General features: G+C 39.9%; 1 protein-coding gene across 2 annotated transcripts; it reads left to right on the forward strand.

Moving 5' to 3' along the window:
* Nucleotides 1-1,174: 1,174 nt before the first annotated feature.
* Nucleotides 1,175-17,719, forward strand: Htatsf1 (HIV-1 Tat specific factor 1). Of its 2 annotated transcripts, XM_042697525.1 has the most exons (10): nucleotides 1,175-1,385; nucleotides 1,608-1,845; nucleotides 3,251-3,428; nucleotides 3,942-3,989; nucleotides 4,656-4,810; nucleotides 6,953-7,116; nucleotides 7,807-7,906; nucleotides 14,512-14,601; nucleotides 15,279-15,416; nucleotides 16,173-17,719. In XM_042697525.1, the coding sequence occupies exons 2-10, from the start codon at nucleotides 1,663-1,665 to the stop codon at nucleotides 17,382-17,384; spliced, it is 2,268 nt and encodes a 755-aa protein (XP_042553459.1). In that variant the 5' UTR covers nucleotides 1,175-1,385; nucleotides 1,608-1,662; the 3' UTR covers nucleotides 17,385-17,719. The 2 variants fall into 2 exon arrangements, with proteins under 2 accessions (XP_042553459.1, XP_042553458.1); XM_042697524.1 differs by lacking the exon at nucleotides 1,175-1,385 and having other exon boundaries at nucleotides 1,525-1,845.
* The last annotated feature ends 1,069 nt before the right edge of the window (nucleotides 17,720-18,788 follow it).

The following is an 18,788-nucleotide window of genomic DNA, read 5'->3' on the forward strand; positions in this document are numbered from 1 at the left end:
TCTACCACTTGAGCCACAGCGCCACTTCTGGCTTTTTTCTTTTTGCTTATGTGATGCTGAGGAATCGAACCCAGGGCCTCAGGCATGCAAGGCAAGCGCTCTACCACTGAGCTACCTTCCCAGCCCTCATTTTTATTTTTTATAATTTTTAAAAGTTTTAATAATGCAGCAATAAATATTAACAAATATAATTCACATATGAAAAAGTCTTTGTGTCTCCAATAGCTGTTGAATATAAGGAGATGCAAAGACCAAAATGGTTGAGTCAACTTTCTTCAGCATCGTATACTTGTATCCTCTGCCAAGCATCCTAAGCTTTCTTGTGCTGTGCCTTTTGTGGCCAGGACCTTCTACAGTGCCTGGCACGTAGGAACTCAATAAATATTTTCTCCATGTAAAAATACAGACCTCTTTAATTGCAATAATGTGTGTGATTGCGGTGGTGGGGCTGTTTTGTTTAGCTCAGTATACGCAGCCTTTCCAAAAGAAAGGTAGAAATGGACTCAGTGGGACAATTAAGCTAGTGTTGACACGCTGGGATGTTTACAGTGCAGCCCTCTCCCACAATCCAGCAGCCTAAGTGCTGGCATCTGTGGCCCCTCCTTCCTTCCCACAAGAGAACTGTAGTATGAGGAAGGTACCAGATTTTTTTTTTAAAGGGGGTGAGACTAGGAAAAGTTGAACTTCCTACACATCATTCAGTCATTCATTGACATCCCGCTAGACATTACACTGCGTGCCGAGTGTTTGCAGGACGAAAACGATCAAGAGTTGAACCCTATGTTGAGGCAGTATTTTACGAATAGGCAAAGGACATGGTTCCAACACAGGGGAGGGGCACTGGGGCGAAGGAGGCGCCTCGTTTTTCCGGAGCTGGAGAAACTTGTCCAGTCCGCCCCACCCACTTCGTCAAGATGGCGGCCGCCGCAACACCCGCCCTACGGCTGCTGCATGGGAAGGTTCCCACGCTCTCATTCGAACTACAGCTGAGGCTAAATCCAGCCCGACCCGCCTGGAATCCCGCCGAGCACAAGGTCCCTAGGTGGTGTGGGTCCCCGTGGGCCTTGCCCCGCCCCCAGGCGGACTTGGGTGAGTGTGCACACGCGGCGGCAGGGCGCCCCCTGGCGCCCCGCCTCTAACACTGTCCCCGTCGGCGCCTTTTGACGCCACAGTGGGCGTGCCGACGTAACCTAGACGTCGCTACGCGCCGAAAATAGCGACTGCGTCAGCCTGAGCTTCATATTCAAATCCCTGACGTTGCCGCGAGGTCTAAGGTCGTGCAAGATTTGTTTAGTGGCGGTTGTACCGACGGCAGCCGCGCGCGCGCGTGCTCCCGGTGAGCCCCGGACAGAGCGGCGGTACCGAGGCCCGGCAAAGCCAACCAGGTGGGCGGTTGCGCGGCCGACTTGTAGGCAATGGCGCGCGCGCATGCGCGTAAGCGCGTGCGCTGGGTGGGCGTCTGGGCGGAGTCGGGGGCGGTGCGATTGCGGTGCGGTCCCGACTTCCCGGGGATTGCTGGGGCGCTGCAGGGAGGCGGGCCGGGGGGCGGCGGGGCAGGAGTCAAGCTAGCTAGCACGGCCGACCTCGCTTTCTCTGCTCCTCTCCAGCGTTATTTTGGCCTCTTCGCTTCTGTGAACCCAGCTCCTGGGTTAGGTGGGAAACATGAGCGCCAACAACTTGGATAAAAACGATGAGTTTGATGAGCAGTTACGAATGCAAGAATTGTACGGAGACACCAAGGACGACACCCAGAATGATCCCAATGGGGAAACGGATCCTTTGGGGCAGCAGCCAACTGATACCCCATATGAGTGGGACCTGGACAAGAAAGCTTGGTTCCCCAAGGTAAGAGCTTACTGGGCGCCACTGCGGAGCGGGCCCCCTGGCCAGCCTTGCCGGGCAACTCCTTTTACATTCGCTTGGCTGAGGTCCTTGGTCCTAGACCCTCGTGGGTGGTGACGCGTCTTTTTGTTGTTTGTTGCAGTACCGATGTGTAAAGGAAGGTAAATCTTTAGCATAGTTTCTTAAATCTCTTGTTTATGCCTTATTAATTTTGTTTGTGAAGGTCATACTTGGTTATTACATTGATGACTGCCTTTTATTACAAAGAGGAAAAACACCAGGTTTTAATAACTGTTCATTTCAGATAGCTACCTTTACTTGTTCAGGTGTTAAGCGTCTGTCCTATGTGCAAAATGTGGATTGTTGGCTTTTTTAGTCTACCCATTTATATATCGTTATTGATTGAACTTTCTTCGTACTTTTATTATTGTGCTAAATTTCCTGCCCTGACATCTGTATGGACTTGCACACAAGGATGGAAAAATCTGTGTACATTTCTTTGCAATACTTGGAAATTGCTAAGTGTTTTATTTCAGCTTGGAAGTAAAATAACTAGTGTTAAAAACTTGGTACTGTAAACTTTGTAGTAAAAGTACTCTGTTAATCTAAGCCTCCTACCAAGCGGAGCATCAGTATCAAAGAGCACGCTAAGTTACTTGCAAACAAGTAATACAAAACCGCACTCCTCTTATGTGTGTGAGTTTTTTACTTTAAAAATTCTTTAGTTCAACTTTCCTTTTCCCTTTTATATTTGTACATATTCTAATCCCTCCAAATTGCTAAGATTTACTATTTCACTATATGTTGAAGATTTTTTGGTTTCTTTCCCCCTTCTAAAGTACTTTTAGCAATACTTTGCTAAGAGATGAATTTCCACCTCTAGCTTTTCTATTTTATTGAAACCTCTACCATTTCCTCATTTTCGCCATTTCTCTTTGTGCTTATTATTGAATGATAAAAGAAGATAACTTCATTTATGTCATTGTAAATAGTACCTCCCTGCCCAAAGCTTGAAAAGCAAAAAAATGGGAACTGGAGAGGTCTTTAACTAGTTCTAACACCTGTTTCATTCATCAATTGTTTTATGTATTTGTAGCCTGAGTCATGTAGACTCTAGAAAAGTAGTACTTTTGTATGAAATAACTAAAACTAAGTTGTCAACATCGTTGGATATGCTTTAACTTATCTCACATGTTTCTGCTGATGATCTTAGTTTTACCTATTTTTTTTATACTAACCGTTTTCTATATAAAGTAACCATTATTGTACGTAAAGTGTAATTAGGACAATTACCTGTAGGGATTGTAATATTTTCACTTAAAATACTATACTGTAACACATTTTATATTTTGATGAGCAGAAATAAATTTTAATTTCTATCTGTGTATTTACTGATTTTCTTGTTTAGATCACTGAAGATTTCATTGCTACATATCAGGCTAATTATGGCTTCTCTAATGATGGTGCATCTAGTTCTGCAAATGTCCAGGACTCGAATACTAAGCCTGTAGAAGAATCTCCACAAACAAAAACCCCTGAGCCCACTGATCCCAAAAAGAAGGGAGAAAAAAGAAAGGCTGACTCAGGTAAAACATGAGTATAAAAGTTAAAAATTTGGGCTAGGAATGTGGCTTAGTGGTAGAATGTTTGCCTAGCATGCATGAAGCCCCAGGTTCAAGTCCTCAGTACTACATAAGTAGAAAAAGCCGGAAGTGGTGCTGTGGGTCAAGTGGGAGAGTGCTGGCCTTGAGCAAAAGAAGCTCAAGGACAGTTACCCAGGTCCTGAGTTCAAGCACCAGGACTGGCAAAAAAAAGTTAAAAATGTATTTGAACATGTAGTCATACTTTGAGGAATTATAGTAAGATGAAGTTTTTGTCAAAGTAATGCCAGTCAAAAGGAATCAAGACTTTTATTTTACATGGAGTTCTAAAACTAATTATCAAGAGAGTCAAATATTTTAAAGCCAAGCAGCAATTTCAGTTAGTTTACCTTAATCTCCTTAAAGGTAACACAATTCGTGAAAGTTTCACAAAAGTGCTTTATTGTCAAAATTTTAGCATGTGACTCTTATAAGCACTTATCTCACTTTGATTTTTAGGATGGTTTCACGTTGAAGAAGACAGAAATACAAATGTGTATGTGTCTGGTATGTATACCTTTTAAAATAAATTTAGGCCTAGGAATATTTGACATTTTACAAAGTGATTTTTAGTTTACAGTTTGTCTGGAATCCATTTATTTGATGTGCCATTTTTTCATTCAGCTGTTTATATTAGTAAGGAATTTGCTTTTTAAAAATTTTATTGTCAAGGTGATGTACAGAAGGGTTAAAGTGACATAAGTAAGGTAGTGAGTACATTGCTTGTTTAACTTGTTACCCCTTCCATCATTTTTCTCCCTCTTTCCCTCCCTCCAGTCCCCCTAAGTTGTACAGATCATTTCCAACATATTTTCTTGTATCGCTGTTGCATAGGTTCCCCCTTTGTCCTTTGTCTCACCATTTTGTTGTTCCCCTTCCCTTGTTACAGAACTAGAAAAATTGAACTATATGCAACTTTGCATGTCATCCTTATTGCCTTCTTTAGGAAACTTATTGTCAGTTTGCCCCTTCAGGGTCCAGAAGAAAGCATAATTTTACTGTATATTGGAATACATTAAAAAATGTGAACCTTTTCTTAAGTCTGTAGATAAACATTTTGATTTCACTTAGGAATCAGCTTTGTACTATCCTAAGTTGTATATATCTAGTTGATAGCATAGTGAGGAACTCTCAACTTTTATTAATAAGTTACATTTTTTTCTGAAATTACAGGTTTGCCTCCAGACATTACAGTGGATGAATTTATACAGCTTATGTCCAAGTTTGGCATCATTATGAGAGATCCTCAGACAGAAGAATTTAAGGTTAAACTTTACAAAGATAATCAAGGAAATCTTAAAGGAGATGGGCTTTGCTGTTATTTGAAGGTTAGCTATATGATAAATAAGTTTTTTGTATTTCCATTTTGAATCCAGGAACTGTAATCTTTTATAGATGGTACCTTAAACCAAGAGTTATTCAAAACTAGCTATTAAAAAAAACCTGGAATTTCAGGTGATTCCTATATATACTATGTTTGTGACTAGTATTTTGTTTTTACAAAATACACAATATTCTGTAAGTTACTGAGGTACTTCTTTGGTTTTAAAAATTCTCGGTAAACCACTTGCAGCATAAATCTTGGGCCCCTCAAAACTTAGAATATTTACTGCCTGTTTACAAAAGGAATTTTACAGTCTCTGAATTACACTATACAGGGATTAATAACATGCTTACTGATTTAAATAGAAGAGAAGAAAGAGTGCTATTAACAATTTTGAATAGCTTTGTGTAGTCTTGGGGCCATTAATTGCTCAGGGAAAGCTCATTGCCAAAGTCAGACTTCATTTCTGGAACACTTGGCAGCTTAAATGGGTATATTATATATTGCTGCCAAGTATAGACGAAGTGGACCTGGTAGTGACATATACATTTTTCATAGAATCTGAAAATAATTACAAAGCAAAAAATATATAAATGGCAGTACAAATACCACAGGTGTGTTTTGAGTGTACAGTGTCCTAGTGGGAACAGGAGCAGGTAGAATTGAGCTGACAGGTTTTGGAATAATGGATAGGATTTAACCTGGTTGTGATATGTTTGGCCTGGTTTTTACAATAAATGGATATGGGACTTAACCATGACTGTGTAGAAAGGCACTTTTGTAGTGTTTGCTGTAAGATTTGGGTGTTTTACAAGTTCTTCAAGGGTTGCTAAAAGTTTCTGAATTTTTTTTTTTGTTGTTGGTTGTGGGGCCTGAACTCTAGGCCTGGGTACTGTCCTTCAGCTCTTCAGCTCAAGGCTAGCGCTCTACCACTTGATCCACAGCGCCACTTCTGGCTTTTTCTGCTTATATGGTGCTGAGGAATCAAACCCGGGGCCTCATGTATGAGAGGCAAGCACTCTACCACTGAACCACCTTCCCAGCCCCATGAAGTGATTCTTAAGAGTTTTAATTTGTCTTTTTTTTCCCTTGTAACAGTCATCACTCATGAACTCAGTACCTGAGTGCTTTCCCTGAGCGTTTTTTTTTTTGTTTGTTTTTGTTTTTGTTTTGTTTTCCCCACTCAAGGCTAGCATTTTACCACTTGAGCTACAATTCTATTTCTGGGAGGGTTTTTTTTTTTTTTTTTGGTGGTTAATTGAAGATAGGGACTTTTCCTGCTCAATCTGGATATGAAATGGGATCCTCAGATCTCTCCCCCCTGTGTAGGTAGGATTACAGGCATGAGCTACTAGCACCCAGCTCAGTTGTTCTTTTGTGTTTCTTCTGAGCCTCAAGTCTTTGTGTTTGGGGATGATACTACTTCATTTGTGCAGGACCAGAATCCGTGATGTATCTAGTGTATAAGCCATCAAATAGTTATATTCTAGTTATCACACCCACATATTCTATGATAAAGGTAAAAATTCAAGGCTAGTTATACTGTTCCTAATTCCTTGAGTCATTCAGTAAGTAGGAATATTATAGGAGTTTAAAAGGGGAATGCACCTCAGAAATCACACAAATCATCTTGTCTCATTATTGGGACTCAAAAAGGCAAAAATATATATTAACATACTTTATTTAAGATCTACTATGTGCTGTTAGTCCCTAACTTTTCCATGCATTACTTAATTTCGTCATGAGCTCTGTGATTAAGGCATTGCTATTTAATTTTACCAATATAAATTAGGGCTCAGAACTTGGAGTAACTTGTCCAAGTTCACACAACTGGTTAGGTATAGCTGTGTCCTACAAGTTTCCTGATTTGTATTCTAGGGTTCTTTATCCAAACGTTACGTAGTTGTCATTCACCTTAAACATCTTGAGCCAGGAGCTGGTGGCTCATGCCTGTAATCCTAGCTACTCAGGAGGCTAAGATCTGAGGATTGTGGTTCAAAGCCAGCCAAGGCAGGAAAGTCCATGAGCGCCCAGGCCCAGAGTTCAAGCCCCATAACCGACAAAAAAAAAAAAAAGATCTTCAAGTTTGATTCAATATAGACTTACTGATTATATTTTACTACTATTTACTTTTACCTTTATAAAGAGAGAATCTGTGGAACTTGCATTGAAGCTTTTGGATGAAGATGAAATTAGAGGCTACAAGTTGCATGTTGAGGTGGCAAAGTTTCAGTTGAAAGGGGAATATGATGCTTCCAAGAAGAAGAAGAAGTGCAGAGATTATAAGAAGAAGCTGTCTCTGCAGCAAAAGTATGTATTTTTGCTCATGTAAATACCTTAAAATACAGTTTTTTTGTAATTGCCAGCTAGTTTTATTCCATCAAATAAGTCTACAGATTATTTTAATTCATTAGGTCATCAAGGATGTTCAGTAGTCAATCAGCAGACTAATTTGGCATGGTAATGTCATATAACAAACAGGGAGCTTAACTAAGCTAAGAGAAGCTATGTGTTTGGAAAATATTGAACATCAAATTAAGATACTTTAGGCTTGGATATTAGAACTTTTAGTTCGTTTTCAGTGTGGATTGAAATCAGCTATATCAAGAGTCAATTTTTTTTTGTGCTAGTATTGGGGCTTGAACTCTGGGCCCAGATGTTGTACCTTACTTAGCTTTTTCACTCAACACTGAAATTCTTACCACGCTGGTGTTTATTTTTTTAATTGTAGATAAGACTTCCCTGCTCAGGCTGGTTTTGAGATGTGAGTCTCTGATCTCAGCCTCCCAGGTAGCTAAGTCATCAATACGCAACCTGAATTTGTTTTTACCCCTGCTAGTATTTGTATTTCAGAAATATGTATGAGTAGAACTGTGAATAAAATGCACATTATTTTTTTAGAATAAAATCATTATTAAATACTCGATTGAGATTATATTAACATCTTTCTCTCCAACTAATCTGAACCAAAATTCAATTTCTGTTATTTTATTGTATTAGGCAGTTGGATTGGAGACCTGAGAGGAGAGCTGGACCCTCCCGGATGCGCCATGAACGAGTTGTCATCATCAAAAATATGTTCCACCCTACAGATTTTGAGGTAGGAAAGTCTTTTAACACTTAGAAATACCAATATGGCCTCTTTCAAGGGTGCTCAAAGCGTACTTTGCCCCATCTTTACCTTATCATATTTTATATGTCTAGAAAATGGAGCCAAGAATCAATGTAATTTTTTTTAAATTCCCCTTTGTTTAAGCTCAGTGTTCTTTGTGTATGTGTATGTGCTGGTACTATGGCATGAACTCAAAACCTAGGTGATGTCCCTTAGCATTTTTGTTAAGGTTAGCACACTTTTACTTGATCCATAGCTCCATTGGCCTTTTGTTGGTTAATTGGAGATAAGAGTCTCATGGACTTTACTACCTGGGCTGGCTTTGACGCTCAGATCTCAGCCTCCCGAGTAGCTCAGATTACAGGTGTGAGTCACCAGCACCCAGTCCCAATGTTCTTTTTTAATTGTATCGGAGGTAGATCTGTTTAATACTCATACTGTGGCCTCAGACAACAGCAACTTGATATGAGAAATACTTAAATATCACAGTGCTAAGACTGATGGGAACAACTTACAAATTTTGAGAGCAATTCAACAAACACAGACTAGTTTTGATGGTTTCATAGTTGCAAATGAAAATTTTATTTTCCTACAAAAGTTTGACTATTTGAAACCTTAGTTTAATGAGATTCTGCCCTTGATATTAAACCATGGATGGCATTTTTCAGAACTTCATTGTTCAAAACTCTTCAGTGGCTGTTAGGAGCAGGTTATGATACTATTCACATGGCCCGTGTAGGGACGCTTTCTAAGGGGACCAAATTGATGCTCTCATATTGTCACTGTTTACAAACCAAATCCAAAAGGACAAGAATGGACATTAGTTGGGATTGGAACATTTGTAAAACTCGAATTTTCCACTATGAACATTTTTTCTCATACTTAACATGTTATCATAGAGAAAGAATTGTTTTTCTGCTAATGATAGTTACTCCAGTAGAGAGAAATGAAAATAGAAGTACAGGGCTGGCTCATGCCTGCAATGTCAGCTGTTAGGAAGACAGAGATTGGTAGGATCTGAGTTTTAACTCAGGGCCCCAAGCTTGCTAGGCTGGCTCAATCCACTGAGCCATGCCTCCAGCCCTGCTTTTCACTGTATATTTTTAGGATAGGGTTTTGCTTCTGGTCTGAGCCACAATCTGCCTGCTTTTAGATTTCCTGTTGTCACTGGGATCACAGGTGCACAGTTGCCCTGTTTCCAGCTTCATATCATGGAAACAGACTCTCATGGACTTCTCTGCCTGGGCTGGCCTGGCTAGGATTATAGACACATGCTGCTGGTCTCAGTTAGGAATTGAGAAGGGGGTCTCGTGAGCTTTTCTGCTTAAGCTGGCTTTGAACCACAATCCTCCTCTTCTCATCTTCCCAAGTAGGCATGAACCACTGGCACCTAGCTGCAGTTGATTTTTGAAATTCTGTCCTTGCCAAGTGAGACTTTAAAATAGATATGTCACAAAATCTTCTATAGGTACAACTCCAGAATTTCCCCCTCTCTCTTTCTCTCTTTCTCTCTCTCTCTCTATCTCCCCCCTCTCTTCTGTATATGCATTTTTCTTCCTTCTGTTTCCTGCCTTGCTCACTGAGATTCCTCATTTCAGTCTTTCACCAAGGCACATCTAGCTTTTCCTAGCTCAACAAATACTATTTGTTCCCAAAAGATACATTTTATTCTACAGTGGTGATTACAAATTTTATCTAGCGGGCATTTTTCAAAATAAAAGATTCATGCTTAATAAAGTTTTACTTGTTTAAAAAACAACCCTTTCTTGGGCTGGGAAGGTGGCTCAGTGGTATTGTGCTTGCCTCACATGCATAAGGCCCTGGGTTTGATTCCTCAGCACCACATAAGCAGAAAAAGCCAGAAGTGGTGCTGTGGCTCAAATGGTAGAATGCTAGCCTTGAGCTGAAGAGCTGAGGGACAGTGCCCAGGCCCAGAGTTCAAGCCACACAACCAGCAAAAATAAATAAATTAATAATAAAATAAAAAAATAAAAACAACCCTTTCTTAATTTAGTATAAAGTTTACTATCCAGTTATTCTGTTTTGTTTCCTTAATAGCATTTATTATTACTTGAAACAGTTTTACCTCGTTGCTGGTATGTGAGTTCCATGAGCACCAGGACTTTGTGTTGTTTACTTAATGCTGTATTCCCAGTACCTACAATTGCCTGGCAAACTGTAGCTCCTTCCATATATGGATATATACATATGTGTATATGTATATATAATATATATGAATATGTCAACAATATTTTTATACTGCTAGGATCTAACAGCATCTTGAGAATGCTAAGCATGATATTGCTCTACTGTATCTTCAATCCTAGTGGGTATTATTTATATGAAGAATAACTGAGGGCTGGGAATGTGCCTTAGTGGTAGACTGCTTGCCTAGCATGTGTGAAGCCCTGGGTTCAAATCCTCGGTATCACATAAAACAGAAAAAGCTGGAAGTGGTGCTGTGTCTCAAGTGGTAGAGTGCCAGCTTTGAGAAAAAAGAAGCTCAGGGGGCTGGGAAGGTGGCTCAGTGGTAGAGTGCTTGCCTTGCATGCATGAGGCCCTGGGTTAGATTCCTAGCACCACATAAGCAGAAAGAGCCAGAAGTGGCTCAAGTGGTAGAGTGCTATCCTTGAGCTGAAGAGCTCAGGGACAGCACCCAGGTCCCATGACTGGGAAAAAACAAAGAGCCAAAAAATCAGAAGGGGGTGGTGTGAACTAGAGGCAAGGACTTGAATAAAATCACACTGGCTCAAAAGGCCCTTCCCTTACTTCCTGATGGATTACTGCCTTTTGCAGGGTGCCAGTGTCTCATGCCTGTAATCCTAGCTACTCAGGAGGCTGAGATCTGAGGATCACAGTTCAAAACCAGCCCAGGCAAGAAACTCCGTGAGACTTTTCTCTCCAATAAACCACTAGAAAACCGGAAGTAGCACTGTGGCTCAAGTGGTAGAGCACTCGCCTTGAGCTGAAGAGCTGAGGGACAGTGCCCAGGCCCAGAGTTCAAGCCCATGACTGACAAAAAAAAAGAAGCAGCGGCAGCAGCTCAGGGACAGTGCCCAGGCCCTGAGTTCAAGCTCCAAGACTGGCAAAAAAAAAAAAAAAAAGAATAACTGAAAGTGATTAGGTGGGATTCCTGTGAACTTCCAAGCCAGAGTCCTTATTCACCCAAAGGATAAAACATTTTCATCTTTAGCATCTTTTTAAAAGTAGCCAGGTTTTCTCAGCTGCTTTGACTCACAGGGTGGTAGGGCACGGTATTGGTAGTGGTGGTCTTCAGATTTCACAAGAAAAGAAGTCTATGTTGGTGCTTACTGCCCTTGTTTGCTTACCTGCCTGGCTTCAAGTGGTCCTAGCTTAATGATGCCCTGTCAGGAAGAGGAATGACAAGTCTTGATTTTCATTGACTCTCTTTGTGGACCTGGGCCTCAAAGTGTATTAGTAAAGACCTGTACTGTTATTCAATGGTTATTTAAATTTAAGTTAAACATAAATATGCTTCAGTTACTCACTTGTACTAGACACATACAGGTTTGTACTCTTTTGGATAGCGCAAATATAAAGTTGCATTATCACAGAAAGTATTGGTCAGTGGTGGTATAGGCGTTATATAGCTCTACTTTTTGTTGTTGTTTTGAGTCAGGGTCTCATTATATAGCCCAGGCTGCCCTTGAACTTAGGATATTACTGCCTCAGCATCCTGAGTGCTTGAGATTGTAGGTATAAGCTGATATCAGAGTAAACATTAAAGGCTGATGTTCTTAATATATTTAATTCTTCTGTTATTTAAAAAATGCATTGCTTGGTAAATTTGAATACCAAAAAATGAAGAATCAGAACTCACACTCAAAGGGAAATTTCTCTTTGTGCGTATCACAAGTGTTCAATAGAAATACAATCTGAGCCACATACATACTTCAGTTTTTTCTGTAGCTTCTATTAAAAGAAATAAAACTACTGAAATTAACTTTAATGAGGCATTTTGTTTAAACCAGTATATCTCAAATATTAACTTAAACATGTAATGAATACCAAAATATTAATGAGCAATGGGATTATGCATGTCACACTTTGAGCACACCTCAATTTGGAGAGTAGCCATATTTCCTGTACCCAACTTAGCCATTTTAAGTTTAGATTGGAAAGGCATGAGACCCAGGTTTATCTCTTCTGGAAATAGAATTTGGAGAGTTGACTGCAGAAGCTTTCAGTGCAGGAGGCTGATTTTAGACTCTGGCCGGTTTTGTACAAGGTCTCATCATCAGAAAATTTCCATGTGCAGCTTGCTAGGTTAGATTCTTCCTAAAGGAGGGAGTGTTATCTTTTAAGCATTAAGCAATAATGATATGTTAGCTTTTCAAGCTGCTAAAAGTAAAGACAGAGGTTCAAGAAGACAGGCTAAGAATTGATGTCATGTAGGAAGGTCACTGAGATGTTCACAAATAAATGAAGTTGATGATTCCCCCCACCTTGCAGAGAACCCACTCGGATTCAGATTTTGCTATGTGCTTACCTGTATTTTTTTTATTTTGTTTTTGATAAAACCCTGTGTTTTTTTCTTGGTGAATAAAAGGGAGATGTTAAAAACAGCTTACCTAGCAAGCTCAAAGTTCATGAGTTCAAACCCTGCAAGAAAAGAACAGTTTCTCAAGCTCTGAAAAGGTTTTTATTGAGATTGTTGTGTATACATTCTGTGCTGTATATCATGGAGTATATAAAATTCAGGCAAACAAGGTTGCAGCTTTCTGAAAACACACAAACCTATCAGACTTAACCAGGCAGCATCACCAGAAGCTTTCACCTAATTACCAAAAGACCTTTATGCTCCATTTCCATTATTCACAGGTCTGACAATTTTGCATAAAACAATGCCTTTTTCAAAATTGGTAGGAAAATAATATAGTCTGCTAGATACAGTTTTAGATACAGTTTTAGATTTGTGCAGAAGATTATGATTTCATGTTTTGGATCCTAAATCTGAATTCAATAACAGTATACTAGTTGTTTATCTTTGCTTTTGGGAGAACATTAGGAGAGGGAAGGCACTTTTTGGTAGTTCATTGTAATTCGTGTATCATTGGTAAGAAAAAGGAAAAGATGTAAGAAAGATACACTTAAATGTTTCCTGGAATGTATAAATTGACTTCAGTAGAAATTCACAGAATATCTTCATTTATATTTGTTCGTAGTGAAAATTAGACTTGGTAATAGAGATTTTTCTGAGTCTGATTCTGAAGCTTAGAAAAAATTTTAATTTAAAAGAAGAATGGCATTAAGAATACTAATCAGGGGCTGGGAAGGTGGCTCAGTGGTAGAGCACTTGCCTTGCATGCCAGAAGCCCTGGGTTCGGTTCCTCAGCACCACATAAGCAAAAAGAAAAAAGCCGGAAGTGGCGCTGTGGCTCAAGTGGTAGAGCGCTAGCCTTGAGCTGAAGAGCTGAGGGACAGCGCCCAGGCCCAGAGTTCAGGCCCCATGACCGGACAACCAAAAAAAGAATACTAATCATAGCCAGGTACCAGTGGCTCACATTGTATTCCTAGCTTTTCAGGAGGCTGAGAGCCGAGGATTGCAATTCAAAGCCAGCCCAGTCAGAAAAGTCTGTGCGTCTCCAATAGAGTGGCCACAGTGCCACTCTAGCTTTTTGGCTCAAGTGGTAGAGTGCTAGCCTTGAGCCAAAGATGCTTCAGGACAATGCCCAGACTCTTGAGTTCAAGCCCCAGGACTGGCACCAAGACACTAAGCATTGATAACCTCTGTGAACCTTTTGTATCTAAAAAGGAGGATATTTGTGTGTGTATGTGCTGGCACTGGGGCTTGAACTTAGGGCATCATGCTGTTATATGGCTTTTCAGCTCAGTGCTGTTATTCTACACCTTAACTTCTAGCTTTTTGGATGGCTAATTGGAGATGAGAGGCTCATTGGCTTTCCTTCCTGAGCTGGCTTTAAATCCTGATCCTGAGATCTCAGCCTTCTGGGTGGCCAGGATTGCAGGCATGAACCACCAGTACCAGGCTTTGAATTTCTTAATACACTCACACTCATAAGAAAGCACCAGCATACATGCACAATAGTTGTGTTTAATGCATGCTATTTTTCTTTGTAGTGTGTAGTTCTGTGGTAGTGTGGTAAGAGATTAGAAAGAGAATCATTATCAAGTTTATCTTGTGAATTAAAATAGAATCTTAGAAGTACAAAAAGACAAACTTCGACCATTTAGTCAGTGAAAGGGCTATCTCCTTATTACATTTTGGTAACTAGGAATCTGTGTGAAACACAGAACAAAGGGCTCTCACCCTTTTTGCAAGGTGTGATTGAGGAATTGTACTCCAGGACTTCTACTTACAGCTGCTGTTAATTTGGGATTTCCAGTTCCCAATTACCTTCTTTTTCCTTTGCCACTGTGGGCACTTGCTCTCTGCCATGATTTTCCCTTTCCTCTATGTTAAAAGCGGGCAGACCTGTACTAGTGACAGTGATTGTAGTAGTCTAACTTCGCTTAATTTTGATTTTTTTTTTAGCTTTGCAGAGTGTAAACATCTTTAAGCAGACTCACAGACAGAGCCAAATCCATCTTACACAGGTTTGTTTTTGCAGGATGATCCACTGGTGTTAAATGAGATCAGAGAAGATCTGCGAGTTGAATGTTCAAAGTTTGGGCAAATTAGGAAGCTCCTTCTCTTTGATGTAAGTTCATGGCCTGCACAAAAGAATCTGAAAGAAATCATTCTTATAGCTTATTAAATGATAATTGAACATCAGAATGGCCCTTGACTTCAGATTACTGTTTTTATGTAGTAGAGCTGCTCTCGGCTGGTAGTTATATGTCCACTGTCGTAAGATACACATGGTTTACAAGCCAAGGTGTTGATAAATTTCATTCGTCTGTCCCATTTCTCTTTATGATCACTTTTTAAAGAGTATGTGATGAATTGAAAGAAAGTATAAGAAAAATACATGAGACTTTACAGTTTTCCTGTCTGCCCCCTCTGTGTTTGGTACAATCAGGAAAAATATTCTCTGGCACATTTTCCCTCTTTTGTCTTTCATTTACTTCCAAAGTTGACACATGATAATTAAAAGTCACCATTGATTGCTTATGTGCTATAAACTACTTTATGTGTTATGTCATTTTGTTAGTTCACAATACTTCCATGTAGGTAGGTACTATTCTACCCACTTTACAGCTGAAACTTGGGGACAGAGCACTGTTCTTGCTAGTTACGATGAAGCTAAAGCAGCAACTTTTTGCATGTTACTGGCTAGGAAAGAATTTGTGAAGTGTTAGCTAAAAGCATCAGAATGGTACTTTATCAAATTTGTTTTGTTTCAATCTTACCTGTCATTCCTTGTTCTTTTTTTAGAGGCACCCAGATGGCGTAGCCTCTGTGTCCTTTAGGGAACCTGAGGAAGCTGATTATTGTATTCAAACCCTTGATGGAAGGTGGTTTGGTGGCCGTCAAATCACTGCCCAAGCATGGGATGGGACTACTGATTATCAGGTAAATCTTCAACTGTTAGGCATACAGAATTGTTTCATTAAAAGCATTGATCTATAAGTTCTTTGCATTGAAGTGGGGGCTTTGGTTCAATGGCTTTGTATAACAATATTTCCTCAAATAAGAATGTGCATTCTGAGGATAGAGGAAAAAGTTTTGGTCTGTGTGTGTGCATGCACGTGCACATGTGTATACATGTGTGTATGCTAATCCTGTGCTTGAACTCAGGACCTAGGCACTATCCCTGAGCTTTTTTTTTGGTCAAGGTTAACACTTTACCATTTGAAACTGTACTCCACTTTCAGCTTTCTGGAAGTTTATTGGAAATAAGAATCTCACAGACTTTCCTACCTGGCCTGGCTTTGAAGTACAAAACTCAGTGCTCAGCTTCGTGAATAGCTAGGATTACAGGTGTGAGCCAACAGTGTCTGGCTATCGTCTTTTTTTTTGTAAGTCTGAGATTCTCAGGCTTGCTCAAAACAGTAATAGGAAAGGAACATATTAAACCAAAGTGTTTTTCTTCCTTTCTCTATTCTCCAATACTGTAGTGTTTGTAGTTATTTAAATGCTCTTCTTTAAGGTCAGTTAAGGTGTAAATTTTGACAAGTGAAGACTAAAGAAAAGGGAATGACTTGAATTTCCTATGAACAGTTGCTTTACCAAATCACAGAACCTGAATCAATATTAGAAATGCTCAAAGAAGCTGAAACTTGTTTTTGCTTATAACTCATTTTAATGGCAGTTTGTATTTAACCACAGGTAGAAGAGACCTCAAGAGAAAGAGAGGAGAGGCTGAAAGGATGGGAAGAATTCCTCAATACACCAGATACAAACAGAGGCCTTCAGCGTTCAAATTCTATCTGTGTTCCAGAACAGGCAGGGCCTTCTAGAGTAAGGCATTTTTCAGAGCACCCAGGCGCATCTGATGTGAATGTTCAAGAGGCTCCAACTGGAATGACATTTGAAGAACCTATTGATGAGAAGAAGTTTGAGAAGATAGAAGATGTAGAAGAATTTGAAGAAGCTGCTTCAGGGAAGAATGTTAACGAAGAAGAGCCTGAGAAAGAGGTGCAAGAAGGTTGCCCTACCAAAGAGTCTGAAGGAAGCTGCCCCACGACAGAATGTGAAACAGGTTGTCCTGAAAAAGGGCTTGAAGAGGGTAGTTCTAAAAAGGAGGTGAAAGAGAATGGCTCAGAAAAAGAGTCTAAGAAGATAGTAAAAAGCGATTGTGAAGAGAATGGCCTTCCACAAGCTTGTGAAGACAATGACCCTGACAAGGAATCTGAAGAACAGGACAGCCCCAGCAAAGAATCAGAAGAGGAAGACTCAGAGAGAGAATCCGAAGAAGATTGCTCTGAAAAGCAGTCTGAAGAATGCTCAGAAAAAGAAATAGAAGAAAATGGGCTAGATAAAGATTCTGATGTGGATGGCTCTGACAGAGAGTTTGCTGAGAACCTCGACAAAGAGTTAGAAGAAAATGACACTGACAAGTCTGAATTTGATGAAGGTTCTGAGAGGGTGTTAGATGAGGAAGGCTCTGAGAGAGAACTGGATGAAGACTCAGAAGAAAAGGAGGAAGAAGAAGGTATGTATGAGAAGGTTTTTGATGATGAGTCCGACGAGAAAGAAGAGGAAGAAGATGCAGAGGAAAAAGAGGGTGAAGACTCTGATGAGAAAGAGGAGGAAGATAATGCAGATGAAAAGTTGTTTGAAGACTCAGATGAAAAGGAAGAAGATGCAGATCTAAAGGAAGATGAAGACGATGATGAGAAGTTGTTTGAGGACAACAATTCCAACGAGAAGTCATTTGATGAGGAGGGTTACAATGAAAAGCTGTTCGAGGATTCTGATGAAAGAGGGACTGTAGCGAATGTGAAGGAAGATGGGCCTCTCTCCACAGGCAGCAGCTTCGTTCTCAGTAGTGATGATGAGGACGAAGATGAGGAGGAGGATGACGATGACGATGTTTAATCCTTTACACTTGCTTTTAGGGAGAACCCTCCATCTCCATTTGCCTGTGCTTCAGGGTCATAGTAGTACTAAATGAACATGTGCATAGTGGTAGGGTGCAGAATGCATTATTGCGTTGAACATTTTTTTCATTGTTACCTATATGTGTTCCTATAGATTTTAAATATATCTTAACCAGCTCTTCATTTAAATCTTCATAGGTAAAATGCAAGTAAACTGGATACTTGCCCTTTTGTCAGATTTGTTAAATGCATGCAAAAGAATATTTTTAAAAGTATTCTGATTGAAGTTTGTGATATTCAAAAATAAAAAAAGTTGATAATCTGCAGAACCTGCAAGTTGGGCTTGAATTAAGTTGCATTTTAACTTCACGGTATTGCTTTATCCCAAATCTCTGAGGACTTTGTCCCTCTTTCCCCATTCTAAACCACAACATGATCCTAAACTCATAGTTGATATAACACTACATTTTTTCCCCCATATGTAATCCTTGGCTATTTTATACCCCATTTCCATTAAAATTGACGCCTGTATGTGCAAAATTGAATTTCCTATGGCAATGGCTTTAATCATTGAAAATATAGACAAAAAGAGATGAGTTCTATTGGGTACTGTTTCTTAGCCTCTCTGAGCCTTTTGGAAGTTGATGGAAGTTAGGAAAGTTATCCCCAGAAATACATATGTTCACATACTACACAACTTACGTACCATTTTAATGCCTCAGATCTCGTGAAGAGTAAGAACTTGATAGGGGAGGGCAAAGAGAGCGAAGTGGAGGGGGAGGCAAGGGGAAAAAGAGAACTTTTCCCATGCATGCTGCAGCTTTTTGCTTTTAGAACCACAGTTCCGATCATTGAAACAAGTTGTACAGTTCCAATGGTGAGTCCTCTACATGCTCTCTAAATTCAGTATTGTTGAACACTAATGGTACATCATTAAGAAATTAAAAATTGCCAGGCACCGGTGACTCAGGCCTGTAATCCTAGCTACTCAGGAGGCTGAGATCTGAGCATCACAGTTCAAAGCCAGCCCAGGCAGGAAAGTCTGTGAGACTCTTCAATTAACCACCAGAAAACCAGAAGTGCTTGGCTCAAGTGGTAGAGTGCTTGCCCTGAGCTGAGGAACTGAGGGGCAGGGGCCAGGCCCAGAGTTCAAGCCCCATGACCAACCAAAAAACCAACAAAAACTAGTATTGAAATAAACTACGTTGGTGCTCTTCCATTATAGTGTCTTGTAAGTATAAGCTTTGCCCTCTTTAGACATAAAAGTTTATGCTTGAAGCCCATTTATGTTCTGAGAAATTTTTTATGTCTGGGATTTTGTAAAAATTAGATTTTTACCAGCAATCTGTAAAGGTAAAAAGGCATAGAAAGATTACAAACCAAAATAGTGTATCCTTCAAAG

This window comes from Dipodomys spectabilis, unplaced genomic scaffold (genome assembly GCF_019054845.1).
Source record: "Dipodomys spectabilis isolate Male_0828 unplaced genomic scaffold, ASM1905484v1 ptg000221l, whole genome shotgun sequence".
Classification (NCBI taxonomy): Eukaryota; Metazoa; Chordata; class Mammalia; order Rodentia; family Heteromyidae; genus Dipodomys; species Dipodomys spectabilis.